Source organism: Mesocricetus auratus, unplaced genomic scaffold (genome assembly GCF_017639785.1).
Source record: "Mesocricetus auratus isolate SY011 unplaced genomic scaffold, BCM_Maur_2.0 Super-Scaffold_100019, whole genome shotgun sequence".
Taxonomy (NCBI): Eukaryota; Metazoa; Chordata; class Mammalia; order Rodentia; family Cricetidae; genus Mesocricetus; species Mesocricetus auratus.
This window is the reverse complement of record NW_024429200.1, coordinates 34,711,013-34,737,173: the sequence shown is the minus strand read 5'-3', so window position 1 is coordinate 34,737,173 and position 26,161 is coordinate 34,711,013. Positions and strand designations below refer to the sequence as shown.

Here is a 26,161-nt window from a genome sequence, read left to right as displayed (position 1 = left end):
TCCCTTTTCCCTTTCTTTTCTGTGCCCCTCACAGAAACCCACCTTCAGCCCCTCCAATACTCCCCCACTTTAAAGTCAATATCTTCTTTTTCTTTTATTATAGTTGCTACATATATATGTATATATACATGTATGTATGTATGTGCACAAATATATAAACACAACCTGCTAAATCTGTTTTGTTGTTTGTATGTATATATGGTTTCAGGACCAGCAACCAGTAAGAGAGCTCATCCTTGAAACTTAATTGTCCTTCTGCCAGCAATCATTAATTGTCTATAGTTCTTTGTCCAGGAATGGGACCTCATAGCATTTTCCCCTTCCATGTTAATATGTCCTTGATTTGTCCCACCCCTGTTTATACAGCCTTTTCTAGAGAAGACTGTTTCACAGTAGATTTCCCAGTATTCTGTTTCTTGCACTCTTTCTGCTCCTCCTTCCATAGTGTTCCCAGAGCCATAGATGTAGGGGCCGTGTCCATGGGAGCTGTATTCCCCAACAATCCATTCATCTCTGCATTGTGTTCAATTGTGGATTTCTGTGATGGTTTCCATTTGCTGCAAGAGAGGCTTCTTTGATGAGAGGTGGTAGCCATTCTTATCTGTGGGTATAAGGATAAGATTTAGAATGTAGTGAGGAATCTTGCTGCTCTAGCTATGTAGTGATGGATTCTTTTTTAAGGCCCATGATCTCACTACCTTTGGGAAGCTTGACTAGGTTTCAGTACCAGGCATGATTTCCCTTCTGTTGAGAGGGTTTAAGTCCAATGAAACAGGTGGTTAGCACCAACATGTAAGTGCTGCTTACTGCACCTTTAGAGACATCTTGGCATGCTAGTCACAGTCACGGTTCATAGGTGTTGCAGATGGGTAGAACTTTTCGGTTGCTTCTTGCTCTTGGCAGCTTGCATAGTGTTTTCTGGTACCATAGAGGCTAGACTGCAGGAAAGAGGCTTGAGCATCTGAGTCCTGTGCCCTAAGTATGTGTGTGTGTGTGTGTGTGTGTGTACAGAAGAATTAATCACAAAGGTGTCTTGTCATACTCTTACAATTTAAAAGTTTGGACATTGAATGATTATTTTATTGTAGCAAGATACAGCAAGGAATTCTATAAAGTTAAATGTGTTTGTAAGGAAGGAAAAAAGTAGCTCATGTTACTTGTCTTAGTCCATGAACTGGATGTAGTGTGGCTATAGTCATTTTTTCCCATTAGGATTAGGATACAAAGCCAATTTTTATCAGCTGTCCAAAGGGCTCATGTAAAATACTGTGGCTCCCTTCCTCTCCTGCAGGAAAATGTCTGTGTTTGTATAACCCCATTTCTTTAGATGTGTAATAGACTTTGAAGACTCTAGGGGATAGTTAAGGACCTTGTGAGAGAATCTGTAGACCAGGATTCCTGAGAATACCAGTTAGAGAACTTCCTCGATCATAGGACTAAATGGATAGGATTTTCTAAACATTTGAAAGCTTACACTCAAGTGATACCCAAATTGTGGCGTTCATATATCTAGAGTTTGACCAAACCTTTGACTAGACAGATTCTTGGCAGCTTGTCTCAATGTTTATTATAATAAAAATATGTTAAATATTCCACATTTTCTGTGTCAAGAAATATCTTAAAATTAAACTTACAAATTATCTCTAAGATGTGATAAATAAAGCCATATTATCAATATTGTTAGTTAAGAATTATTATGTTTTCAGTGGTAGTTTTATTGCATTCTTTTGTCATGTAAACACTGGGACTCTATCTTAACTATTCTCGTTTCAGAAGTCTGCTAATTCAAATTCTTTGATCTTTGACGTCTGTCAGTATTTTTTGTTTGTTTGTTTTGTTTTGCTAATCTATTAGCAGGCATAGACTCCATGAGCTTTTTGCTATTTTTTCATTGTTTGTTGTTGTTGTTTTCTAAAAGAAGAGATCCATATTATAAGTACATTCCAAAGTACATTCTAAGTAGTAAGGAGGTATTGGCTTCCAATGTGTAATGGGACATGTTCTAAAACAAACTTCTTATTGTGACCATAACCAGAGAGGTTTGAGACACCCAAGCTAGCTCCTACAGATTTCAGGAATACCATCACTTGAAAGTGTGCCCAGGAAGTTGAGTACAAAAAGCACAAGAGATTTTGGTTTCGACATCAAAATCTCAACAATATTCACAGGAGAAAATAGAATGTGAAATGCATCAGTGACAAGCTAATAACCAAATGACTCGATCTGTTCACAGAGCGCAATGATTCTCATGAACGTGTATTGTAATAAAGTTTTGAAGCCTGTGGATGGTTCCTGTTGTCAGCCTCGGCCTCCTCTCACTCTCATACAGAAGCTAGCTGCTTGCTTCTTCTCCTTATCCATGGTGGGGTATTTAATTTTCTATGTGATTCATCGCAATGCTCACCGGAAGAATAAACCATGTACTGATTTGGAAAGTGGTGAGGAAAAGAAGAATATTCTCAATACTCCTGTGTCTTCATTAGAAATACTTTTACAGTCTTTCTGCAAACTGGGCCTGATTATGGCTTATTTCTATATGTGTGACCGTGCAAACCTGTTTATGAAGGAAAACAAATTTTATACGCACTCATCATTCTTTATTCCAATTATCTACATCTTGGTGTTGGGAGTATTTTACAATGAAAATACAAAAGAGGTAAGAATCATTTGCATTAGCCCATGTTATCCTGCTGTCTGATTATAAAATCTACATTAAAGAACTGTTGTCACTTACTATGACAGAATTTACAAACATGCCCATAGATGAGGAAGAAGGGTTCTGTAGTTATACTTAGTAGACTCTTAACCACTCCTTTTAAATACAGCTAAAACATTCAAAAGGTTAATGGATGGAAGAACACCCTGTGAAAAGATGTCATGGTTTATTCTATTTTGCTTGCTTGAGGCTAGAGAAAGTACAATGACTTCTTCAAGTACTAGATGCATTCTTCATATGTTCTGTCCAAATATAATTGCTAGCCAATGGATTTTAAAGCAGACTTTGGTTCCTCCATGCAGACTAAAGTATTAAATAGAGAACAAACAGATGAATGGAAAGGCTGGATGCAGCTTGTGATTTTGATTTACCACATCTCGGGAGCAAGTACAGTAAGTACTTTGGATCTACATTCAGAGCATATAGGAAGTAATGTTGCCTAAGAGCCCCTTCTCATTTCCTGCCCAGCTGCTCAGCCTTCTCGTGAGTCTCACAACTCTTTGGAAAATCTATCATTTTAAAAGCAAAATCAGTTTTCTTTGGAAAAGTTGAAGCAATAATTGATTTTTTGTATTTATTTGTCCTTCCTACTGTAGAAATAGCCAGTATCTTACATCATCTTGTTGAATCGCTAATTTAAAGTTATCAGGAAGCTTTGTAATGGGCAAAGGATTTAGAATAGGTTAGTTACTATCCAAAGGAATCAAATTTATATTCCATCCTTCACTGTGTTTTAAGAAGTTGGATGAACTAGTTTTGTGTTTTTAACATTTATTTTTAATCATATCTAGTCAGGTGTCTGCATTTGGGTATGTGCACTTGAATACAAGCACCCGTGGAAACCAGAGGATTGGATCCCCAGGAGCTAAAGTTGCAGACAGTTGTGAGCTGCCTGATGTGGATACTAGGAACCAAACTCAGGTCCTCTGCAAGAATAGCAAGGGCTCTTAGTCACTGAGCCAGCTCTCCTGGTCCTGCTTAGAACATTTTGCCTTCATTTTTTCCTTTTTCCCGGGAATTTTATCGTGTAGACTACCTCGGATATGGAAGAGTTAAGAAAAACTATAGTCCTTTTGTGTTTTAACATCCCAACTGTAGTTGAGTGAAAACAAACCTTCGTGGGTAAGCCTGACAGCGACTTGTCATATAGGCTTTCATAGTGAAGAGTCAAACTCACATGAAAAATGTTTTAAAATTTCAAGTTAGGAACTCATTCATAATTTGTGAAGTACCAAGCTGTCTTTGCTTACACAAAACTCATCTATTAATATTTAGTATTTGAATTGATGATAAATTCAGATAAGAGGAGTGTACTCAGAAGTATTTTGAACATTCCATAGCAGCAATTACTAATGTAAATATTATTACTGGATTTTTTTATAAAAACCATAGTCTTCCTTATCTTATATTTTTGGGAGTTGTTGAACTTCTGGGTTTTACGGATGCTCTGTTTGAAGACACAGAGCAAAGGAATGACTTGCATGCCTGTGGGGAATTCTGTACTTGTGCTTGCTGTATGCTTGCAGCAGTGGCGTGGTGGGATTCCTGTGGTCTCTGCAGCTGTAAGTTTGAGCTACAGCTAGTGAAGCCATGGCAGTGTAAGAAATCCAGTCAGGGGAGATGGCTTAGGACCCACGGCACAAATCCATACAACTCTGCAGGAAATAAAGAGAGGTGAATGGTGGAACCTTGAAGTACCTCTGGCATATGAATAAGGGCTCAGTTAATAAGGGGAGGAGGGACTTGTTTTAAGAACATGCCGTTTAGAGACATAATTAATTGCTGACATATTAAATGGTGATACTTCTATCTAAGAAATTAGGTAGGAAAAATTAATGGCAGATTAAGTTCCTCAATTCAGTGATTTCAGAGAGGAATTAGATAGTAAAAAGATGAAGGCAATTTGGCATTCTAGTGTAATCATTTAGCAAGCCAACATTTAATACATCTTCTTAGACTGCCTACCAATACATTCTCATTTACAATTAAAAAAATCACAACTCGGTTCTGGAAGGACATGCTTTTCATTAGCAGATCATTTGTAATGATTAATTGTGTGTCCCTGTTCTGTTATACACATTTTGTTGTTAAAAATTACCTGTATCTTCCCTGGGAAAGCATTATCCATGCAGGTTACAAGATATTTGGGGGTTCCGTTCTTAGGTAGTGGACAGATTAACCTTATTGAAAACTCTAACAGCCATGGTGTTTTTATTGTCCAATCATAATATTTTAAAGCAAATATGCCAAGGAATAGTTGCTTCATAGTTTTCATGCTAGAAAGGAAAGTATGTTAAAATCCCAGAGAATTATTAAGATAATCTAGGCAGGTGGTATAAACATTCTTTTAGCATGAGGCTTATATCAAATGTGTTTGAAATGCTGAGCAGTACTAGTTTGGCATCTGTACTAGCCAGTGCTTTTATGCTTCCTTATGTTTTTCCCTTTTTTGAGACTTTCATGAAAGATAGTGAGGTAAATATTTAGGTCTAGAAAGTCAGCCTATCTCTTTGAAGGAATTGAACTTGCAAATATAATTTCAACTCTAAAGTTTAGTTGTAATCTTGATATGCGAGAGATAGAAGGGAAATATGGATTAAAGAGTACTGAGGTAGTATGACAGTCAAATGCATGTGTGACTTATTACTTGCAGAGTCAGGGATCAGATCCATAGCTTTATACATTCTAAGTCAGGACTCCACCACTAAGCTACTCCTCCAGCCCTTGGTTCTTTGAAACGGGCTCTCCCTGACCAACCAAGCTTGGTCTAGAGCTCTCTATACAAATAGGCTAGCCCCAAATTCTTTATCCTCCAGACTCTACTTCTGAAATTACAGACATGAACCACAGTGCCCAGCAGAAAAAAATTTCCAGGGAAACTATGGATTATGTAGTAGAAACTATTATATTTATATTAAATTTCTTGGCCATTATAGTGATAATGTGGCCATGTAAGGAGCTCCCTCCCTTCTTACAAGATACATGGTAGAAAATTAGGCATACTCTTATTCTACAAGTTTTCAGCATAATTTATTTGTGTACATTGTATTGGTCTTGCAGCTTTTCTATTGGTTTGAAATATTACACAGTAAAAAGTTAGGAGAAATATTATAGAAGATTTATGACAGGCCAACACTGGTAGGAACTTGGAAAATTCCTGTAATAGAATTGTATTGCTTAATATAAATAAACAAGCCCAACTTTGTAATCCCAGCTTTAGTCTTGAAGGGACTTGAAAGTTTGCTTTCTAGAGAATGGTTAAAGAATAGTTAACATGGATTTGACATCCTTTTCCCAGTGCTTCCAGAGCTATCACAGGAAGAGAGATGTGCCTCGAGTATGTGGCTCTGTAGTCAGGCTCCACAGTGTTAACCAAGTAGCCACTGACATTAGTTAGGCAGAGCCGAAATGTGCTGTTCAGGGGAAAGCTGATTAAGTATGACTAGTTCTAATAAATTTACACTAAAGTCACATTTTTCAAATTAGAAATAATGTCTTTACAATAATGTGTGGAAATGAGAGTTTTAAAATATCTTAGTAAGTAAATAAAATATATTTATTAAAATTGGATTCATGTTTCTTTTAGCTTATAAAGGCTATGGAAGCCACTTTGAAAAACCAGTAGAGGACTTACTCTTTCCTTCTGCTGGACAGGCTGCTATTGGGAGCAGAACTTGCAGCCCTTATATATAGCTGCAGTGCAGCTTTCAAGACAGGGTCCTATAAGGAAGGGATTACTTTAATAGTTAGTACAGTTTCTGCTGTTAAAAAACAGATATGGTCTGCAGAGATGGCTCAGTGGTTACAAGCGTGTACTACTTTTCTAGAGGGCCCAAGTTCAGTTCTAGAATTCATATCAGGCAGCACACAATTGCCTGTAACTCTAGCTTCAGACAATCTAACTTACTATTATGGCCTCCATGGGCATCTACACTCAAATGTATACGCACACACAAAAATTGTTTCCAGGTGTGTGTATGTGTGTGTGAGAGAGAGAGAGACAGAGACAGAGAGACAGACAGAGAGAGGGGGGAGGAGAGAGAGAGAGAGAGAGAGAGAGAGAGAGAGAGAGAGAGAGAGAGAGAGAGAGAGAGAGAGAGAGAGAGAGAGAGAGAGAGAGTTTTTAACCTGGGTGTGATTGTCTTCACCACAACCAAGAAGCTGAAACAAAATAGATCGATCACAAGTTTGAAGTCAGCCTAGACCTCATAGTGCAACTCTGCCTCAAAAAGAACAAAATAAAACCTTAGACATATTCAAGCCCAGTGTGGTGGCCCACACCTTTAATCCCAGCACTTGGGGGGGCCGAGACAGGTGGGTCTGAGTTTGAGGCCAGCCTGGGCTACAGAGTATGTTCCAGGGCAGCCAGAGCTACACAGATAAACCTTGTCTAAGAAAAACCTCAAACCATCCAAGGAATAACAACAAAACAACTTAGATTCATGCAGGAGCTACTATAGAGTACATTCGGGAGTGGAGTAGATGTAGATGCATTTCTGCTGGCTACCTTCTGAGAGCTTTTTCAACACTACATTTCTACTTTTCATCTCTGTGATTCTGAGATTCTGTGTTGTACCTTCACTGAGAATTTCTCATCTAATAATGACACAAATTTAGAAGAAGAACCAATGATGAAATGCAGTTAACAAAACCTGACTGATAGAGAGATCGTTTCCACTATATTGACTCAGGAGGAAAAGTGAAGATGAAGGCTTTGAACTAGATTTTTAGGAGACCAGGGTTTGGGATTCTCCAGTGCCTGTGGTGGATCCCGAGCACATGATAGGCAAGCGCTCTACCACTAAGCTAGCGCTATTTTAAATAGTCACTTAGTATGGAAGCCATACTGACCTTAAACTCTATGTGTCTAGAATTTGTACTCCTGCCCCAGCCTCTCATAAATGCTCAGATTACAGACCTAATAAATGCTCAGATCATATTTAGAAGGAGATCCTAGAGATACACTGACAAACACAAGACAGAAGACAAGGAAGTATACAAAAGATCAGTTTCAGAGAAGAGTCTGTCAGTTTGGTTAGAGTAGAGGCTACACAGATGTGTATATGATACATTGTAGGTTTAAAGGTTGGATCTAGGGTTGGTTTGTTTTTCCTTCTCAAATGAAATATCCTTTATAAAAGAAAGAGATGCGTTCCAAAATACATGTGCTCTGGGCCTGAAAGTCTACTTAAAGTATACACTTAAGTTATTTTATCCTACACAGAATAACTTGGGGAATTCACATTATCCTACAGTGGCTCTAAGCAGTGTTAAGGCTGGATAGTTGTAGAGCTCCCAGGTGGCTGTAAAATGGGAGCCAGTGACGTTGAGTGTTCATAAGAGTTTTAAAGGCACATACTAGTTATACTGTAGTCATAGTAGTTACACTCTTAAAGGTGAGATGGCAGTGTAAAGTTGGGTTCCTTAGTACTTGGAAATAAGGTAGCGTGTCCTGTGACCACCATATATAAGTTAAAATGTGCAGTGTTTTAGTTGTGAAGATGTAGTTCTCCAAAAACAACACAGTAAGCACCTCTGGAACTTAGGCATGGTAAAGAGAGCAATGAGGGTGACAGGGAGTTCTCAATGAGATATTTTCCCAAGGAAAGGTAGGGAGAGATAGCTCTAAGTTATGCTTCCATTGTCTAATGTAATTTGTTGCTAAGCAAAGTAAATATAAGTAGTCATTTGGCCATTGCCAAAGCTAAAGGGGGTTTGTTGTGTTATATTTTCCATCTGTTAGAAAACTATGGAATCCACAGTAATTCCAAGCGTAGTTATACCATCACACACTGTCCCTGTTTGTTTCTGTCAACAGTTTCTGCCTGTGTACATGCACATCCGGGTTCTGGTTGCTGCATATCTGTTTCAGACAGGATATGGGCATTTCTCTTACTTTTGGATCAAAGGAGACTTTGGGATCCATAGAGTTTGTCAGGTAAGAATGCAATCAGTTGTTCTCTTTTTCTTTCAACTCAACATGCTTTTCTGTCTGTCTGTTAAGGAAACATAAATATGGTTATTATAAGATCATTAATCTATGGATTTAGGAAATATCACTGTAACATTGTGTTTTGTGTTCACCATTTATAGTAATTTGAGATAATTTAATAGTGATGGAAGGGAAGGGTGACCTAGATGCATATATAATAGCATCTGTGTGCAAAGGTTCAGTGTTGGTCTTCAGTTATGTAGAGAGGTCCACAGTTACCTCAAATGACCGTGCTTTCTCCCTCCTCCCTGAGAAGAAGATTAATACTTACTGACCTTCTGCCTTGTGCTAAGCAGTGTCTAAACACCACTTCCCCTCTATTGCAGCCCTGAGACATCCTCATGATCATAGATGGGAACAGAGGCTCAGAGAGACCAAATGCTCTGTCCTGGGGCATAGAGTCAGTGGTACAGGACTGATGGAAGGCTTCTGACAGCCTATATTTTGTTAATAAATTAGAACTGATATATCAAATGACTCTAATGAAAGTCACAAGGACTTTATAAAACTTGAATTGTGCTGCTTTGTATCTCTGACACCTATCCATTTTTTCCCCAAATGGATAAATCAACATTGAACAAGAGATGGAATGAACACCTTTTTCCTGAGGAAATCGAGTCTCTACCTATGTCCCTAAGAGGGTGGCATAGGATTTCCTCCCTCTGTTTAAGAAGATGGCAACTGTGGTTACAGGATAGCTCTGGCTGGCTCTTTACTGGAGTTTCATTAGTGTAGCAATACATAAATATTTTATATTCAATTTCTTCAGTGATTTCAGGACAAATGAAGCTTTGGGAAATGGTAAAATACACTTGTGTAGTTGTTACTTGAGTCTTAAATGTATTAGTGTATTGAGAGAAGTCTGTCTTTGCTTTTCATGTATATTGGGAATGAAAAACATTTTCTTCTCCATTTTCATAGGTCTTATTTCGTCTCAATTTCCTGGTTGTGGTGTTATGTATCGTAATGGATCGACCTTATCAATTCTATTACTTTGTCCCCTTGGTCACCGTGTGGTTCATGGTCATATATGTCACTTTAGCACTGTGGCCACAAATAATCCAAAAAAAGGCAAATGGTAAATAGACTGTCTTATTAATGTTAATAAATGTATTCTTTCAATGTGTAAGATTTCCTGTTTAGTTATTAAAGGCTGTTTCTTATTGAAGGATGTAGATCATGTAAACTTAGGTGTGCTTTTAGCATTTTTGTTTAAAAACTATTCCTAAAATAATACAGTCATGTAGCTAGTGGCAGAATATAGCACTGCAGAATACTAGTTTACATGTATACTATGTATTTCACTCTCAGCTGGTAGGACAGTTTTATACAGCAGGCTGGTGGGAGTGTAAGGGAGGAGGAGTCACATGGGACTGCAGGCTCCTCCCACTTTGGACTCCAATATTGCACTTTGCTTTTCATGATTTCTTACGTATGTGGAGGGTTTGAGTAAACATTTACTTGTGAACACCTTGGTATGTCATAGCTTATAACATGTCTTCTACACAACTGCTTAAGAATTGTCGTCAACCTATTTACATAAAAGGAACTCAGTTACTTAACCTGTAAGGTTGTCACTTCCAAATTTCTCAGTCTCTTACTGATCATGTTCAAGTAAGGCCACAGTTGTTTTCTTAGTGTGATTTCCCCATGATCATATCATTAAAGGGAATGAATTGCTGTGTTTTTTTAATAAAATACTTTTTAAATATTAAATCTGTAATTGACTTCCAACTTAAATACTGCCCGTCAAAAGGTTTTCTCATTGGCTTCCATTAAAATGTTAAGTAAGTTTCCAGGAAAGTTTCAGTGAAGCCCTTTTAAAATTCATCAGTGCCATTGGACAGTTTATAGGTTTATAGTATAATTTCTCAATAAAACTTAGACCATTTATGAAAATGCTTAAACTTTGAACATGTACTTTGAAGAATGCAGAAGTTAAAATGTGCCTTATGGTTAAATCCTCATCCATTGGGAAGCTTATACTTCCTGGGGCTTTAATTTTACGCATTATTACCTAAGCTAGTATTTAACTAAGTTTGAGCATTGTATTTAATATATAGTTGTATGGTCTGTTGAAACATTCAGTAGTGAATGCGTGCAAATGCATCCAAGAGGTACCCTAAAACGCGTATCTATCACAGATGGATGGCAGGTTTGTGTGCTGTCAGCAATACCCTGCAGTCCTGTTCCTCACAATAACACTTGGCTGACTTCTGTTTGCTCTACCTTTGAGTTAGGCCCCTACCACCCATACATATACTATATGCAAGGGTGATTTTGAGAAACTGTCAGGATACAAAGTCATTAAACAGAGTGTCCTCAAAGCGTTTGTTAACAGCAACTTACATTGTTTTGTCCGTTGCATATTTTCTCTTTTAGGAAATTGTCTGTGGCATCTCGGCTTACTGTTGAAACTAGCTTTCTTGCTGCTGTGCATATGTTTCTTGGCATATTCTCAGGTTCGTACGGTCTCCTCAGTTTACAGTTTATAATATTTTAAAGTTCAAGTCTACTAAGGTATGTGAGAAGAGTTAGAGCTTTTTTTCTTTAAGCTTCATTTTTTAAATGACTGTAATAAAAGTGTCACTCTGTACTTGACTGCTCAATGTAGTTCTTTTGAGACCCTACCTACTTTGTTGCTACTGTTTTTGTTGTAAGAGCAATTTTAAGCTCTTCCTCTGGCAATTGTTCAAGATCCATTTTACTTGACTTTGATCAATCAAACGTTTATTGAATGCCTCTTAGGAGACAGACTCTAAGTGATGATCAAAATTCTCTTGACAGAATGTGCAGCTTAGTTTGTGCATTATTCATTACATCACACTGTGACTTGATTTTTCTGTAAATGAACAAAGTAAATATGAGGCAGTCAATAAAATGAACTTGGGTGCAGAGGGTCTACAATGTCTTATTGTTTAATTTAAAATATTTTGGTTATTTTTATATGTCTGACCCTATAGCCTCTATTTTGGTGGTTGAGATTTTCTGTAGACTTAGCAAAATGTCAGTCTATTATCTGCTGGTTATATCTGTCAGGCCGACATGTTATTAGGGCAGCATGATTTGCAGAATAAAATATTTTAATTTGAATATCAATAGTTTTGACATAAGGAGCAGTTGACTCCCGGTGCTGCATTTTGCATAAAGCTGTGTCAAGGTTAAACGCCCATCAGGTATATTTTGTTTTGTGTTGGATGGGGTGTGTGCTAATTCTATGTGCCTTTGGGGGAGGGGTTGGTAGGCCTTTTAGACTTACTATCATACTTTGAAGTATTTAAAACATTTTTGTTTCTGCATGGCATACATTTGTGAGATAAATAAAATAATAAAACAATGGGCAAATGTATAAAGAAATAGGTAACAACAAATAGCCAACATTCTATGAGTACATTGGAATGGAAAAGAAAAGGAAGCTAACCCATTAATAAATAGTGACAATAAGAAAACCTCCCCAGCCTGTGTCTGTGTTGACTACAGGACAAGAACAACAACAAAAAAGTATACAGTCCAGGTCAGCCCACTGTCTTCTCAAAATGTCAGTTCTCAATAAAGCTTCTTCACTGGTGACATGATAAATTAATGTCAATTAGAAATAAAATTTAACCTACAAATGCATTTATATATATTCTTCGTATATGTGACTGCAAAGATCATATATTTACATTTAGTAAATCCATATTGACTGTGTTTTATATATCTCATCTCTCTCTCTCTCTTTCGCTCTCTCTCTCTCTCTCTCTGTGTGTGTGTGTGTGTGTGTGTGTGTGTGTGTGTGTGTGTGTGTTTAATCTAGAGGACTTTATTTTGCAACTTTTGGAAAGAATGAATCTACATTGTCTGCAGAATAGATTTTGATACAACTCTTGTTTTATGTGCAGTTGAAGATGTGGTTAAATGGAAATGGTTGCATTATATGAAACATTATCTTCTTGTTTTTCCTTGGGTGTTGTAATTATTTTTGGTAATCAATTTTTATGCTGTTGCAGTAGTTCCGGTAATGGGACATTTCTTAGTAGAGTGTGCTGGCATTCTTTAGTCAATATTGAGGATTTGTTCTCTTTGAAGGGTTTCATTAGTGTGCAGGAATGTACCCAAGACTTTTGCCCCTTCGTTCTCACATTTTCCTGGCTGTCAGATTAATAAGAGGGTGCCATTCAATAACTGGACAAAGTAAAACTTGAAACTGTGTTTCAAAGGCTAGTAATAGCATTTGGGGATGGCTGATTGGAGGGACTAATCCAGGAAACTCTTTCAATTCTAATAATTACAGTTAATTAAGGACATCTAGAAGAAAATAAGTATTTTCACCTTAATCATTCTTTCGGTTATTGATATTATATTGGCTAAAGCATTTTGTATTTTTGTATCTGACTAATAAATATGAGCATTTTGGTATATTAGATTATAATTCCTCGATAATTTCTAATTACTAGGCTTTGTTTTTTTAAAATGTTTTAGTTTTAGTAGCTTTCGTGTGAAGGATGAATAAATTTGGAAAGTATAAAATAATAATTACTGGCCATAGCTAAAATTAATTTTTTCTTAAGTGGATTTCAGATGAAGCCATAGTTTAAAAATTAGTTCGAACAAAGTTAAAAATGTGCATGACCTTTGTATATTTCTTGCTCAACAAATATATACATTAGGATAAAATTGCAAAGCAAGCAAGGTTTGTATCGTCTTAACTGTCTGGATTTCTTTTCTTAGGGTGCATTTGAGAAGATCTTTTCTCTTTGGCCACTTTCCAAATGTTTTGAGCTGAACGGGAATGTGTATGAATGGTGGTTCAGATGGCGGTTAGACCGTTACGTATGTATTCTCTTTGTGGTATATTGCTACCTCAAATGATACTGTTAGAAAAGTATTTGCACTTTTGTCTATCTCTGCTCACTTTTAGAATAAATAAACACCTTGAGTGTAAGTTAATGCAGAATACCCACATGCCCCTTTTCAGTACATGCTTGTCTATTAGCAGCAAAGTTTTTTCCATGTTGTCTATACAGTGGCCTCTGACTGAGAGTTATGATTTAGAGATGATTCACAGACAGATGTGCCATTCAGAACAGAACTCTTTGAGTTCCATGATGAGTCCAGAGTTTCATGAGATGTTGATGTTGGGAAGTGTCTAGTAGAGAAAGACATATCCCTGAGCTGACAGGCATTTTCAATCCACTCTCAAGTCTAAGCTAGCTATTGTAATGGGGAATTAATCCATGCAATATAGATATGGTGATTGATAGACATGCAAAGCAGCAGCAGCAATGGCATACCAGTTTATTCCATGCACTTAACCTAAAATAGTCCAGATACCCATGTCTAATAAAATGCAAACTGTCTAGCAGAACACTCAGTCAATGATAATTACTTTACCCTTCACTTGTTTCTATCTTTCATGGTCTTTCAATATGCTTTCTTGATAACTATTTGGTGCCATTCTCTACTTCTAACATCTGTGCATTTCCCAGTGTAGTTTATTGCATCTCTAAGCCACATATAAATACAGTGTTCCTGCTAAAGTCTCTTTAAAGCAATCTCCTAGGATGCGCTTATCTTAGTCTGTTTGGACAACTATTGAAGAGCATGATAGCCTCGTTGGCTCCTGAACAACAAAGCATATTTCTTACAATTTCAGAGACTGGGAATCCAAGTTCATGGTGATGGCAGATTTAGTGAGCGTGAGGGCCATGGGCAGCCATGTTCTCACTAGGAATGTTCCCTAGGGTCTCTGACATGGCACTAACTCCACTCATAAAGATTGTATGCTTGTGTCCTGACTGCTTCCCACATACTCACTTAAAATGCCAAACTCCACATAGGAGTTCATTTTCAGTATTCAAGAGGTTTTTATTATTTGTGGGAGGGAGCAACCAAGGAATAAAAAATCCCAGTCCTTTCCAGTAATAAATCGAATACTTATTTTTGACTTTTTTTTTAAGAGACAGCTGTAAGGGGCTGGAGAGATGGCTCAGAGGTTAAGAGCACTGACTGCTCTTCCAGAGGTCATGAGTTCAAGTCCCAGCAACCTCATGGTGGCTGACAGCCATCTACAATTTAATTTGGTGTATATGTTATAAATAAATAAATCTTTAAAAAAGAAAAAGAGACAGCTGTAAGCCGGGCATTGGTGGCACACGCCTTTAAACCCAGCACTCAGGAGGTAGAGGCAGACGGATCTCTGTGAGTTTGAGGCCAGCCTGGTCTACAGAGAAACCCTGTCTAAAAAAAAACAAACAAAAAATATATCTATGTGCCCTATGCTCCACCATGTTGTTTTTTGTGACTAGTTTCCTTCTAAGCTTAAGAGTTGTCAGTATTGTTGCTGGGTTTGATAGAAGGGAGCTGTATAAAATGTGCTTTAACATTTTGAAGAATGTTTAGGAGCCTTGGTATGTTTAAATTGTTGAGGTTAGGAACGTAGCCCAGTGGAGCATTTGTGTTTCTCATGTACAAGGCCCAGGGTTCAGTCTCCAACATTTGAAAAAACCAGTTGTCTTTCTCCCCTCACTGGCTGCCAAAAGACTTCGAGGAAGACCCTCTGTACTCAGGACGCTTGTCCTCCTGCTCTACTGCAGGACGCTTGTCCTCCTGCTCTACTGCAGGACGCTTGTCCTCCTGCTCTACTGCAGGACGCTTGTCCTCCTGCTCTACTGCAGGACGCTTGTCCTCCTGCTCTACTGCAGGACGCTTGCCCTCCTGCTCTACTGCAGGACGCTTGCCCTCCTGCTCTACTGCAGGACGCTTGTCCTCCTGCTCTACTGCAGGACGCTTGTCCTCCTGCTCTACTGCAGGACGCTTGTCCTCCTGCTCTACTGCAGGACGCTTGCCCTCCTGGCTTGCACTTTCTAGCAGTCACTGGCTTTATTTGACTATCCAACTTTGCTCTTGAAGTTTAAGCTCTTCTCGGCAACTCTAAAGTCTTCAGCTTCTCGCCCACCTGCTTTTATAAATACCCTACTAAATAACCAAGCATTGTTGGTAGTGTTGGAGGAGTGACTCTTCAAACAACCTTCCTCTTTGTTGTTTTCAGGTAGTCTTCCATGGCATGCTGTTTGCTTTCATTTATCTGGCTTTGCAGAGACGTCAAATACTTTCTGAAGGAAAGGGTGAACCTTTGTTTTCAAACAAAATTTCCAACTTCCTATTGTTTATTTCAGTAGTGTCTTTCTTGGTAAGTTTTAAAATGTAAGTTTTTAATTTTCTAAATTTTTAACTGATAGAGAAAATTAACCTTAAAACAAAGCAATATAATCAACTGATTTAAATAAATACTTTAAAACTTCTTAGTATGTTGTTTTCTAGTTGGATATAAGCTCTAAATAGAATGCACATACAAGTTCAGTATGAACACTTTTAGCTGAGAGTATAGTGAAATAGGAATTTCAAAAGTTACAATCAATTTGGGAAAAATTATAGCCTGTACTCTTTAATGTGAAGAGTCAGTACTGCCTTGTAATGACCAGATTCCCAGATGCCCAAATCTTTGTCCTCTCTCTCTCCTTTCTCATGCTTAGACAGATAATCCTACTGAAACAAGTGAATAAGCCTACAGCTAATGGTGCTCTTTATGGAATAGTGAGCTGCCATGTTGTGAGGAAGATCACCACTAAAACTCTGTTTCATGTCTGTTTAAGTGTCAGCTGTTTTGTGATCTGACCTAAGCATTCTCATTTTAGACCTATTCCATCTGGGCTAGCAGTTGTAAAAACAAAGCACAGTGTAATGAGCTCCACCCATCTGTTTCTGTAGTGCAGGTAAGTATCTCTCTTACTTTTTGTCCAGACAGAGTCATGCTGTGTAGCCCATGCTAGCCTCAAACTCACGATTCCCTTGCCTCAGGCTCCCAGGTGATAAAATCATGGCGTTCAGTACCAAACTCAGTTCCAAAGAACTATCTTGATTTAGAGAACTTTTCACTCGGAAGTTTTTGTACCAATATAGACTTCAGAAATAAAGAGATGACAGAAAGTTCAAACACCAGAAAATGCAGGGAAGCCTTATCTTTCTTTACAATAATATAGATATTAAAATCACTCTCAAAGTCTTATTATATCTCATGTTTGAAAATTTTGCAGCCAAACATTTGTAACTTGGAAATTGTTAATTTCAGGACTAGGGTGATGGCTCATTTGGTAAAATATTTACTATACAGAGCACGAAGATGGGTGTTCAAGCTCCAGTACCTTGTAAAAGGCTAGGTGCAGCAGCATGTGCCTAAAATCCCCGCTCAGGGGTAGCAGAGACTAGAGGGTCCCTGTGCTCACTGGCCAGCCTATTTAGCCAATTGGTGAGCTCCATGCTCAGTGAGAGACATAAAATGAAAATGAAGAGCTATTGAGTAGCACACCCAATTTCAACCTCTATCCTACACACACACACACACACACACACACACACACGTTTGCAAAGCATTTTAATTCTCTGCTCTTACTTGCTTTTTTAATATTTGCTTGAATTTATTTAATTTTATTTATTAATTACCTACTATGCTTAGTACCACTTAATAATAAAAGGCTCAGTGTTACACAAGATGATACCTGTCCTCAACAAACCTGTGGTTTAATGGAGCTGTGTGCCAATGCACACTGCTTTGTTTAGTTAGGAGTATTTTGTGTTCATTGAATAATCTTTTGATTCTGCATGTTAGATATTCCAGTGATGACCAGATCCAGCACATTTTCTACTCTTGTGGAGGGGACAATTGTTAGAGAAAATTTTCTATAACAAATTATTACAATTACTATATAATTATGAATAAAAGTATACCATAGTTTATGAACTATAATAAACGGTGGTATATGACCTAGCTGGAAGACAAAGCAATGGGTCAGGGATCCTGGGTTGTTTTCCTGAGAATAGAGAGAAGGAACAGTTGGGTAGGCCCTATAGTGAAAGGGAGCACGGCACAATGAATGAACTTAGAGCAGGCCATTGGGACGGGAACTCAGAAAGCCAAGATATAGAGAGGTGGGGGATAGTGTCTGGAAAGGATCAGTCCTGTAAAGATTCAAATCTGATCTACAAAACAAAAGGTCGGTTGCAGGCCATCATAGGACATGATCATCAGGGTGGGGGCAGTAGGTATAGATTACTTTGAAAGTATGGGCGTTCTTCCAAACTTTTGTTGATGTAAAAGCAAGGGTTTTTTTGAAGGAAATTGTGTCTTAAAAATCTAAAGGATGAGTAGTCTAGCACAGAGGAACATGGAGAGTTTTTGGAGTATCTTCTCCTAGGTCCTAAGTATTCTTCAGTGTGGAGACTGTGGAATTTATTCTCAGCTTCTGTGTGTTCGGTAGTACCAAACAGGTGAGAGATTCTCTAGACATGATTGGTAATCAAGTTTCCAATGCTATGTTTGAATGGCATTTCTATTGCTTCTGTACACAATGGTACTACTTACCAATAGCTCTTTGTGCAACTTATAAAATGTCATTGCTGTGACTCACAGGATAAGAGGGAACATTAGCACTCATGATATACCAGGCAGAACAATTTAGAGGGAGCATTGGAGAGGTGGCTGCAAGCAGAATAATACCAACTCGTTCCTGCTTAGCCGCCTCCACACGTCATATATCCAAAGTTACCTTTGCTCTGAGAACTATAGCTTCTCCCTCATAGGGTAAAGCGTGGACAAGGAATATACATTCAAGAAGTCATTCGTTTTATAGATTGTTTGCTTCTTTTTAAGGATATTTGTTCCACCAAGTAAATGTCAACAGCATCTAAGAAATTCAGATGTTATAACATCCTTCTGAACAGACTGCATGCTTGTTCTTAGATGTGAACAGAGGGTATACGTGTGTGTCTCATGAGGAATTAGAAGAGTGGAAGTTGGACAGACAGACAGACAGACAGACAGACAGACAGACAGACAGAAAAACAAATAGATATCATTAAAGTGCTTACATACATACATATTGGAGGGAATTCCTTTAAGATTTTAACCACGTAAACAACTCCTGGTGTTTCATTTGAAAATATTTCCCATCCTAACATGACTTTTTCTTTCCTCCTTTCTCTGTTTTTCTTTCTCCCCCTCCACATAGATAGATAGATACATAGTTAGATAGATAGATAGATAGATAGATAGATAGATAGATAGATAGATAGATAGATAGATAGATAGATGAGAAAAAGAGAGACAGAGAGACAGAGAGAGAGATGCTAGAAATCAAATCCAAGATCTGGAAGGTGCTAGACAAACACATTACAATGGAGTGTACCCCAGCCTGAGCCAGTCTTTGAATATGAGCTTTATGGTTTTGCCTAACAGATTTGATAGGAATTTCTAGCAGTGACTAGCTATAGAACAGGTAATTAATCATAAAGAATGTATAGAAAATGATTATAATAGTACCCAGGAAATTTTAATGCTAACCCAATTTTAAACATCATTATATTCACTTGAAGTTAATAATAACTTCCCAGACTTCAACTGTGCTCTCCATGGTTATTATTTCTTTGACTTTACTATTTTCCTTATTTATTAAATAAACGATAAAGTACAACACTTCAGTATGGCAAGGAGATGTAGTACGTTTTGAGAATGGCATATCCCAGATAGAAAGCAAGGAAATGACTTGTTTGGTACTCTTCCTGGATATCTGGTTGCTCAGCTTATGGGATTGCATGCTTATGTATTCATATTTCTAATATTTTCCATTACAGCCATGTTACATTGCTAATTATAACACATTAAAGAAGCATAGGTCTCCCCTTCTTGATCTTTACCTCTAAGTGTTTAATGCTTATGCTGTTAACTATGTACAACATTTCTTTAAAGATCTCCATGGTGTGCATCAATAAATACCCATGCATGTTTTCTTATTAATGTTCATGTCCACCTTTTAAAGGTGAGCTCATCCCCATTTGTATTGATGATGATGCAGACCTAGTTAAGTGCCTTTCCTCAGGTCCCAGAACTGGCACAGACAGGCCAGCTTGATGGCTCGCTGATGCCATTGCCACAAGTGTCCCTTAGCTAAATCATGCCTGACGGTTTCTCCTGGCCAGATTATCCACCGACCTCCTTTCACCTCCGTACCCTTATGCTCCCCAGAGTATTTCTGCATCCTTTGACAGAGGCATGGAATGAACATCACCAATTGTAGCTCTTTTCTGAAGCTGAAGTGGATGTCCCACCCTTTTATAAGAGAAAAATTCTGAAAAGATAATGATGAAAATACAATCTCTTTTGGAAAAGTAGTCTTGCTTCCTTGAAAGATGAGCTGGTGGTGGTGGCGCATGCCTTTAATCCCAGCACTTGAGAGGCAGAGGCAGGCGGATCTCTGTGAGTTCGAAAGAAAGGAAGATGAATTCCAAGGATAGTACTTAATGAACTAGTTATTGGATATGAGACTGTGAATTGAAAGTTTTAAAAGCGCAAGATTGTTCTCCCTTGTACAGAAGGATACAGGAGAGGGGTGACAGCCAGAAGCCTGCATATGAATGATGGGTGAGATGTCACTTGTCGGGCTTTGCAGAGGCAACCTGGCAGTAATCATGGCCCTGCTGCTCCCATACACACATCTCTGGCAGTGTAGGAGGGATTGTGTTCATTGGATTTCTGTCACTATAACAAAATACTCAGGAAATGCAACTTAAAGGAAGCAAGACTTGCTTTGATTCATGCCTTAGTAAGTTCTGGTGGAGTTTGTGGGCCTGGTGCTTCTGGGCGGTGATGTGGCAGAGCACCCGTCTGCCAAGGCTGCTTGGCCCAAGGTGGCCAAGAGCAGAAATAGAGAGGAAGGTCCAGGGACAAGGTGTACTCTTCAAAGGCATGTCCTCATTGAGCTCCTTCGACCATCAAGGCCTCACCAAGTATTACCTCATCCAGCCACGAACGGACTGGTGGACCAGTCCGTTTTAGGAACCCTTCATATCCAAACCACAACCAGGAATTTGAAATATGTGAATAGAAAGAGTGGCCCTGGCCCTGGCAGATACTCTATGAATGGAGCAAAGATCCATCAGCTTTATACAGAGAGTGGGGGGATGGGTGGCAGCAAAGGGTTAATATGTTCTCTGTTGTACGTAGAGTAAACCTTTTCTGTCTAACACTACCTCAAATCCACATTACTCCAGTATACAGATGATGTGTTGAGAAACCCAGCTTGGATGCACTCTAACCAAAATACCCTGCCAGTGTTCATCAATTAAAAAGTTTACATCAAATTTAAGAGTATAAACAATGGAATTACCACTTGGACTGCATTCAAATTCGTTTAAATAAATATGTTTATGATATTTACCTTTTTGGGTTTTTCTCATAGATTGTAGCCTTCATCCTGATAAGGAACATCCCTGGATATGCCCGTTCTGTTTACAGTTCATTTTTTGCTTGGTTTGGAAAAATTTCACTAGAGGTTGGTACACTAACATTTTGCTTTATCATAAGCAGCCGAGTATACCTGTGCATGTACATGTATGTGTGTGTGAAGGTGCAAATCTGACACACTCTCCTTAGATCAGAGCTACATTCTGTGTAGAATTATAACTCTGAACAATCTTAAGGCATTTGGGATGCTTTTAAGCCTCATTTAACAATGGCTGGATGTCAGTAACTGTCAGAGCATCTTCACATTGCCGTCAGCTTTTCAGTCAACTAAGATGCTTGGAGAGGAAGAAAAGTACTAACCAGATAGAAATGAAGTCTCACCAGGGAGGTTTTGGCTTTTTGCTCTTCTCCATAATTAAATATTGCTGGGATAAAGATTGCTAATGTTTATTGTAGTATATGTAATTTTCATACGCCTGGACACTGTGGGAAGATAGTCAAATTCATTACAGTGTGAGCTGTAAAAGATAAAATTATCTTCAAAATCAATTTAAGCCATGGGGTTTGAAGTACACTCTGTAGATTCTGAGCTTTGTTATTTGAGATAAAATGCTTTCATACAATTCATATTACAGTTATAACATACTTTTCAGAATATGAGACTTGTAGAGGTACCTTCTTAAATAGGGCAGCTGAGTTTCCCCAAGTTCTCTGGTCAGGGTTCAGGGTTCTGCCACTTTCTGTTGTCTCTGTTAGAAGAGAAGCTGCACAGGGGTAACAAACTCTACAGTAAGCTTTCGGGCTGGTAGGAGAACCAGAGGGGTCGGAAAAGCCACCGAGAGTAAAGCATTATGACATACTTAAGTTAGGAAAATTTGTAATTCAGTCATTAATGCTCCGCACACACCTGACCTTAAGTGTTTTGTTTGTTTGTTTGTTTTCCAGCTGTTTATTTGTCAGTATCACATATGGCTGGCGGCAGACACAAGGGGTATTTTGGTACTCATCCCTGGAAACCCCACTCTCAACATCATCATCAGCACGTTCATCTTTGTTTGTGTGGCTCACGAAATTTCTCAGATCACCACTGACCTAGCCCAGGTCCTTATTCCTAAAGATAACGCATCTCTCTTCAGAAGGCTGGCTTGTACAGTTGCATTCTTTTGTGGACTACTCATCTTATCCTCCATTCAAGATAAATCAAGACTCTAGGCACCTAAAATCCTAAGAACAAACTCTTTGGGCTTACTTAGCGTCTGCCTAGAGGAGAAAATAATCTGCCTGAGATATTAATGACTGTAAATATAAATATTTGGCAAGGGGACAGTTTTGTGATGGCCGTTAAACTCATGTGATTGTATATATCAGCACTGTATATATCCAATGTGAAATGCATAAAATCATTGAACCAGGTTGCATCATAGAGGAATGCATGTAGAAAGACTTTTCTACTGCATCTGTGTCTCCGTTCATAGGTGGTTATAGTTAACGTATGAAGGCAGGGAAATGATGGATTTTCCAGTAAACTTGTGTACGTAATTTACTTAGCTTAGTGATGCCACTGAGTGTTTTGATGTTCCCTCAGTTTGTAGTGACTGTCCCATCTGCATCAGTCCTTACAGAGCTCCCTGGTTCACTGAGAGCTTAGTGCTGAAGTGACTTGCAGGGTCCTTTCTGTCTTATGTGCAATGACGTGAAATGAGAAACAGTATGACGGACGCTAACTCACATGCGTTCATATCCACTGTGTGTTTCCTGGTGTGATTTTTTTTCCTAGCTGTGGTTTTCGGGTGTGTAAGCCTAACTCTGTACATTTTGCCCTTCACAGAGTTGTTCTAGAGCTCCGTGACAAGGTTTTGTTATTGTGGATATCATCATTATTTTTAAAAAGACCAAATTTCCCTTCCAATCCGAACCTTCTCCCACTTTCTTTCCCTAAGTTATAACAGGATAATAAAACTACCCTGTGGATCCACTGATGTTTTCTGGCCACTAATTAAGTATTGTGTATTGTTTCCAATGTTTGGAAAGTCCTTTAGAGCCATTTTGGTATTGCATATTATTCCCTCCTTTTTTTTTTTTAAATATTTATCGATCTGAACCTGTATAGCATAGGGAAGTTTAAAGCCCTCTGATCGAAATGTCTGACCATAGTAGAATTTTAAATAAGCTGGTGATTTCGGATAATGAATGATTTGTTCAGTTGTTTTTTTTTAAGCTAACTGTTAAAGGTATACATTTATTTATCTGTTGTACAGATCTGATTATGATTTTTAATGTATGAAAAAGATTGCACTTATTTGCTTTTATTCTGTGTGTGGTAAGATGTATTTTCTGTTCACAGTGTGTGACAATAAGGAGTAATTTAAACAGCAAATAAATGTTCCGTGGAGGCTTATTTTTGTATTGGCAAAATATCAAGCCTTGTGTGTATGGTGTTTTTTTTTATTCATCGTCTTTATCAAACCCTTAATATGTAGGGGTAAATCACCAAGTTCTAGCCAAGAATGAATTAATTTAGTTATTAGGGCTTGTGATGATAATCTGACTTCAAACTAGGAAATCTAAGAATTACAGTTTATTTGTAGTTTTATTTTGAAGTTTTATAATTCTGAAACCTTATATGCTACTGATACATTCCCGTTAGCTGAGAAGTATTTGTTGGGCAGAAATGTGCTTTTCTCTGTTGCTCTGTCCTTCTGCCCTTCCTTCATCTTTTGACATTTCCCAGATAGACAATTGTAATGATTCATTGCTCTGCCTCATAGACGGCAGCCTTGTAAGCAGAGAGTCGTATAGTTATAAATCAAAAACTTCCAAGCACCGTGCTCACATTATTCTTGCTCATGTAGCTTGCCAATGAGCAGAGTGCATTTTAATTTCACTTGTAAGTTTTATTACCTGAAGAAGACTCTTGCTGATGGAACAATTGAAAGAGAAAGATGACCAGTTCTCTCCGTGGTTTGGAGGCAACTATGTCTTTCAGTAATGATGCCCAAGAGAATGCCGAAGTTTTTCTCTTCTGTTTGAACTCAAGCCTAAAACTCCAGGGAAAAGCACTATTTCTTCATGGCATGTTTTATTTAAGTTGCAAGACTTTCTTAGATGGCACTATACATAATGATATAATTAAAACTCAGTGGGTTTTTTTATGTTGATACTTGAAGTCATTCTATTTAACTTGGTTTAATATGTCCTCTGGAGAAGAGGATTTTGCAGGAGTTGCCACGGGGAAGGCATCTGTGTTTGGTCAACGAATTGTTCTTGCTGCTGTGGTACAGATGCTGACTGTTGCTGAGCATTTGATTCTCAGTAAAGCTATTTCTGTATGATACGAACAGAGGACACAGTTCCCAAAGTCAGATAGTCTGTAGTCAAGAAACCATCCTCTGCCTCTGGGCTACTTTGCTCACTCAACTTTTCCATGGCCCCTCCTGCTTCTTGTGGCAAACTTTCCCCTTGTGTCTCTTGAGAAAGAATCATTGAAATTTCAGCCTGTGTCCAAGCCCATTACCTAGCTCTCTGTGTAAGACCAGGTTGTTTTTGTGATGACAGTAAATGACATTGATGTACCACTATTCCATCATAGCATGATACTTCAATTTCTTTAATGGGTACATTTTTTTCCTTCACAAATCTTTCATTTTCTCAAGGCTAGGAAGCTTTTAAACTTGATAAAGATCATTTTAACAATAAGCATGTCAGTATTTTTTTTAGTTTTTTAACAGTTATAGGTAGATGATAGATGGCTGGTGACGATAGTAGGTAGACATATAAATAGATTGATTCTGCAGAACCAAGGATAGCACTTCATGTAGAGACACGAAATGAGATTTGATATTATCACGAGTATTTGCAATTCCTCAGAAAGAACCCCATCTCTGAAAGTTAGTATTTTTGTCAATCTAACAAATGTTAGAAGAACCAAATTGGCATTTTTATGTTGAGCAATATTAAATTGCCTATTAATATGCCAATATTTTGACATGCAGAGATAATCATTTCCTATTGTCCCACTTAACAGCTTCCTTTGTTTTTTGGTTTTTTGGTTTTGTTTTGTTTTTTTGGGGGGGGGGTTTCTTTTTTTAGATCTTGATGGGCTATTAGTTACCTGAAGATCTTTTCATTGATAATTATTCCAAAAGTTGTAAATACTGTTTGGTCATATTTGGAGTAGTTTTATGAGGATTGATGGAAACTTTATACATTAATTTTTAAAATCACTGGTATTCAACAAAATTTATTCTAGTGTTATGAATGATAGGAATTAAAAATACTATTAACTTCCCTAGAAGATTCATGAAACAGTATAAAAAAGAAGTTATTTTGCAAAAGAATTGAGGCTGTTTATTAGTTAGAAGTAACCCACTTAAATCTTAGAGAATAAAAATGAGGTAAATCAATATTTTAAAAGGAAGCTTGGGGCCAGTAAAATAGGTCAATAGGTAAGGTACTTGCTGTCATGCCTAAGGACTTGAATAGGATCCCTGGGACCCACATAGTAGGAGAAAATTTGCACAAGTTTTCCTCTGACCTCTTATGTATGTGCTAAAGTAGGTAGGTGTATGTGTGCCTCCAGGTGCGTGTGCGCGCACACACACACACGCACACACACACACACTAAGCATAGAATAATTAAAACAAAAATAGAATTTTGTGGTTGTTTAGAAGTATGTCATTTCAAGTAAAATCTTTAAAGCTAATTATTTTCAAATTTCATCTATATTACGATTTCAATTACCAACATCATCTAGTACTTGTATTTTAGAGAATTATGTAATAATTGCAATTGTTTTTAAAGTTTTATCTCATGATCATACTATTAAAATACACCAATATTTTTGATTCTGAACTATTACAGAGGCATTAATTATGTTAGCTTCCCATAGACAGATTGAGTCTTTTCTTAGCTGATAGTCAAGCTTTCCACATTATCACAGTCTCTAAAATAGGAATTCTGGCACCTGCAAGACCACTGTTCATTTTCTTCTCATGTTGCTTCGTTCTCATTATTGTCACCTGCCTACTTGTAATTCTTTTAAAAAGTGAAATGTGACACCCCATGAGACCACATACTTTCTTTTATTTAAACATTAATCATCTAGCCCCATTCTCTTTGGAGACCCCGTTACTGCAGTGAAAGTTGCAACTCCAGAGTGAAGACGTCATGTCTTGT

The 26,161-nt window shown here is 37.9% G+C and overlaps 1 protein-coding gene across 2 annotated transcripts in view; it reads left to right on the top strand.

The window, feature by feature from the left end:
* Casd1 (CAS1 domain containing 1) overlaps positions 1-23,406 on the top strand; it is a 42,357-nt gene extending 18,951 nt beyond the window's left edge. For both annotated transcript variants that reach the window (XM_040728530.1, XM_040728529.1), the window contains 10 exons: positions 2,234-2,656; positions 3,019-3,108; positions 8,535-8,654; positions 9,630-9,786; positions 11,091-11,170; positions 13,419-13,520; positions 15,739-15,879; positions 16,385-16,462; positions 20,981-21,073; positions 21,931-23,406. In XM_040728530.1, coding sequence (XP_040584464.1) covers positions 2,234-2,656; positions 3,019-3,108; positions 8,535-8,654; positions 9,630-9,786; positions 11,091-11,170; positions 13,419-13,520; positions 15,739-15,879; positions 16,385-16,462; positions 20,981-21,073; positions 21,931-22,197 — 1,551 coding nt within the window. In that variant the 3' untranslated portion in view covers positions 22,198-23,406. The remainder of the gene's footprint in view (positions 1-2,233; positions 2,657-3,018; positions 3,109-8,534; positions 8,655-9,629; positions 9,787-11,090; positions 11,171-13,418; positions 13,521-15,738; positions 15,880-16,384; positions 16,463-20,980; positions 21,074-21,930) is intronic.
* The last annotated feature ends 2,755 nt before the right edge of the window (positions 23,407-26,161 follow it).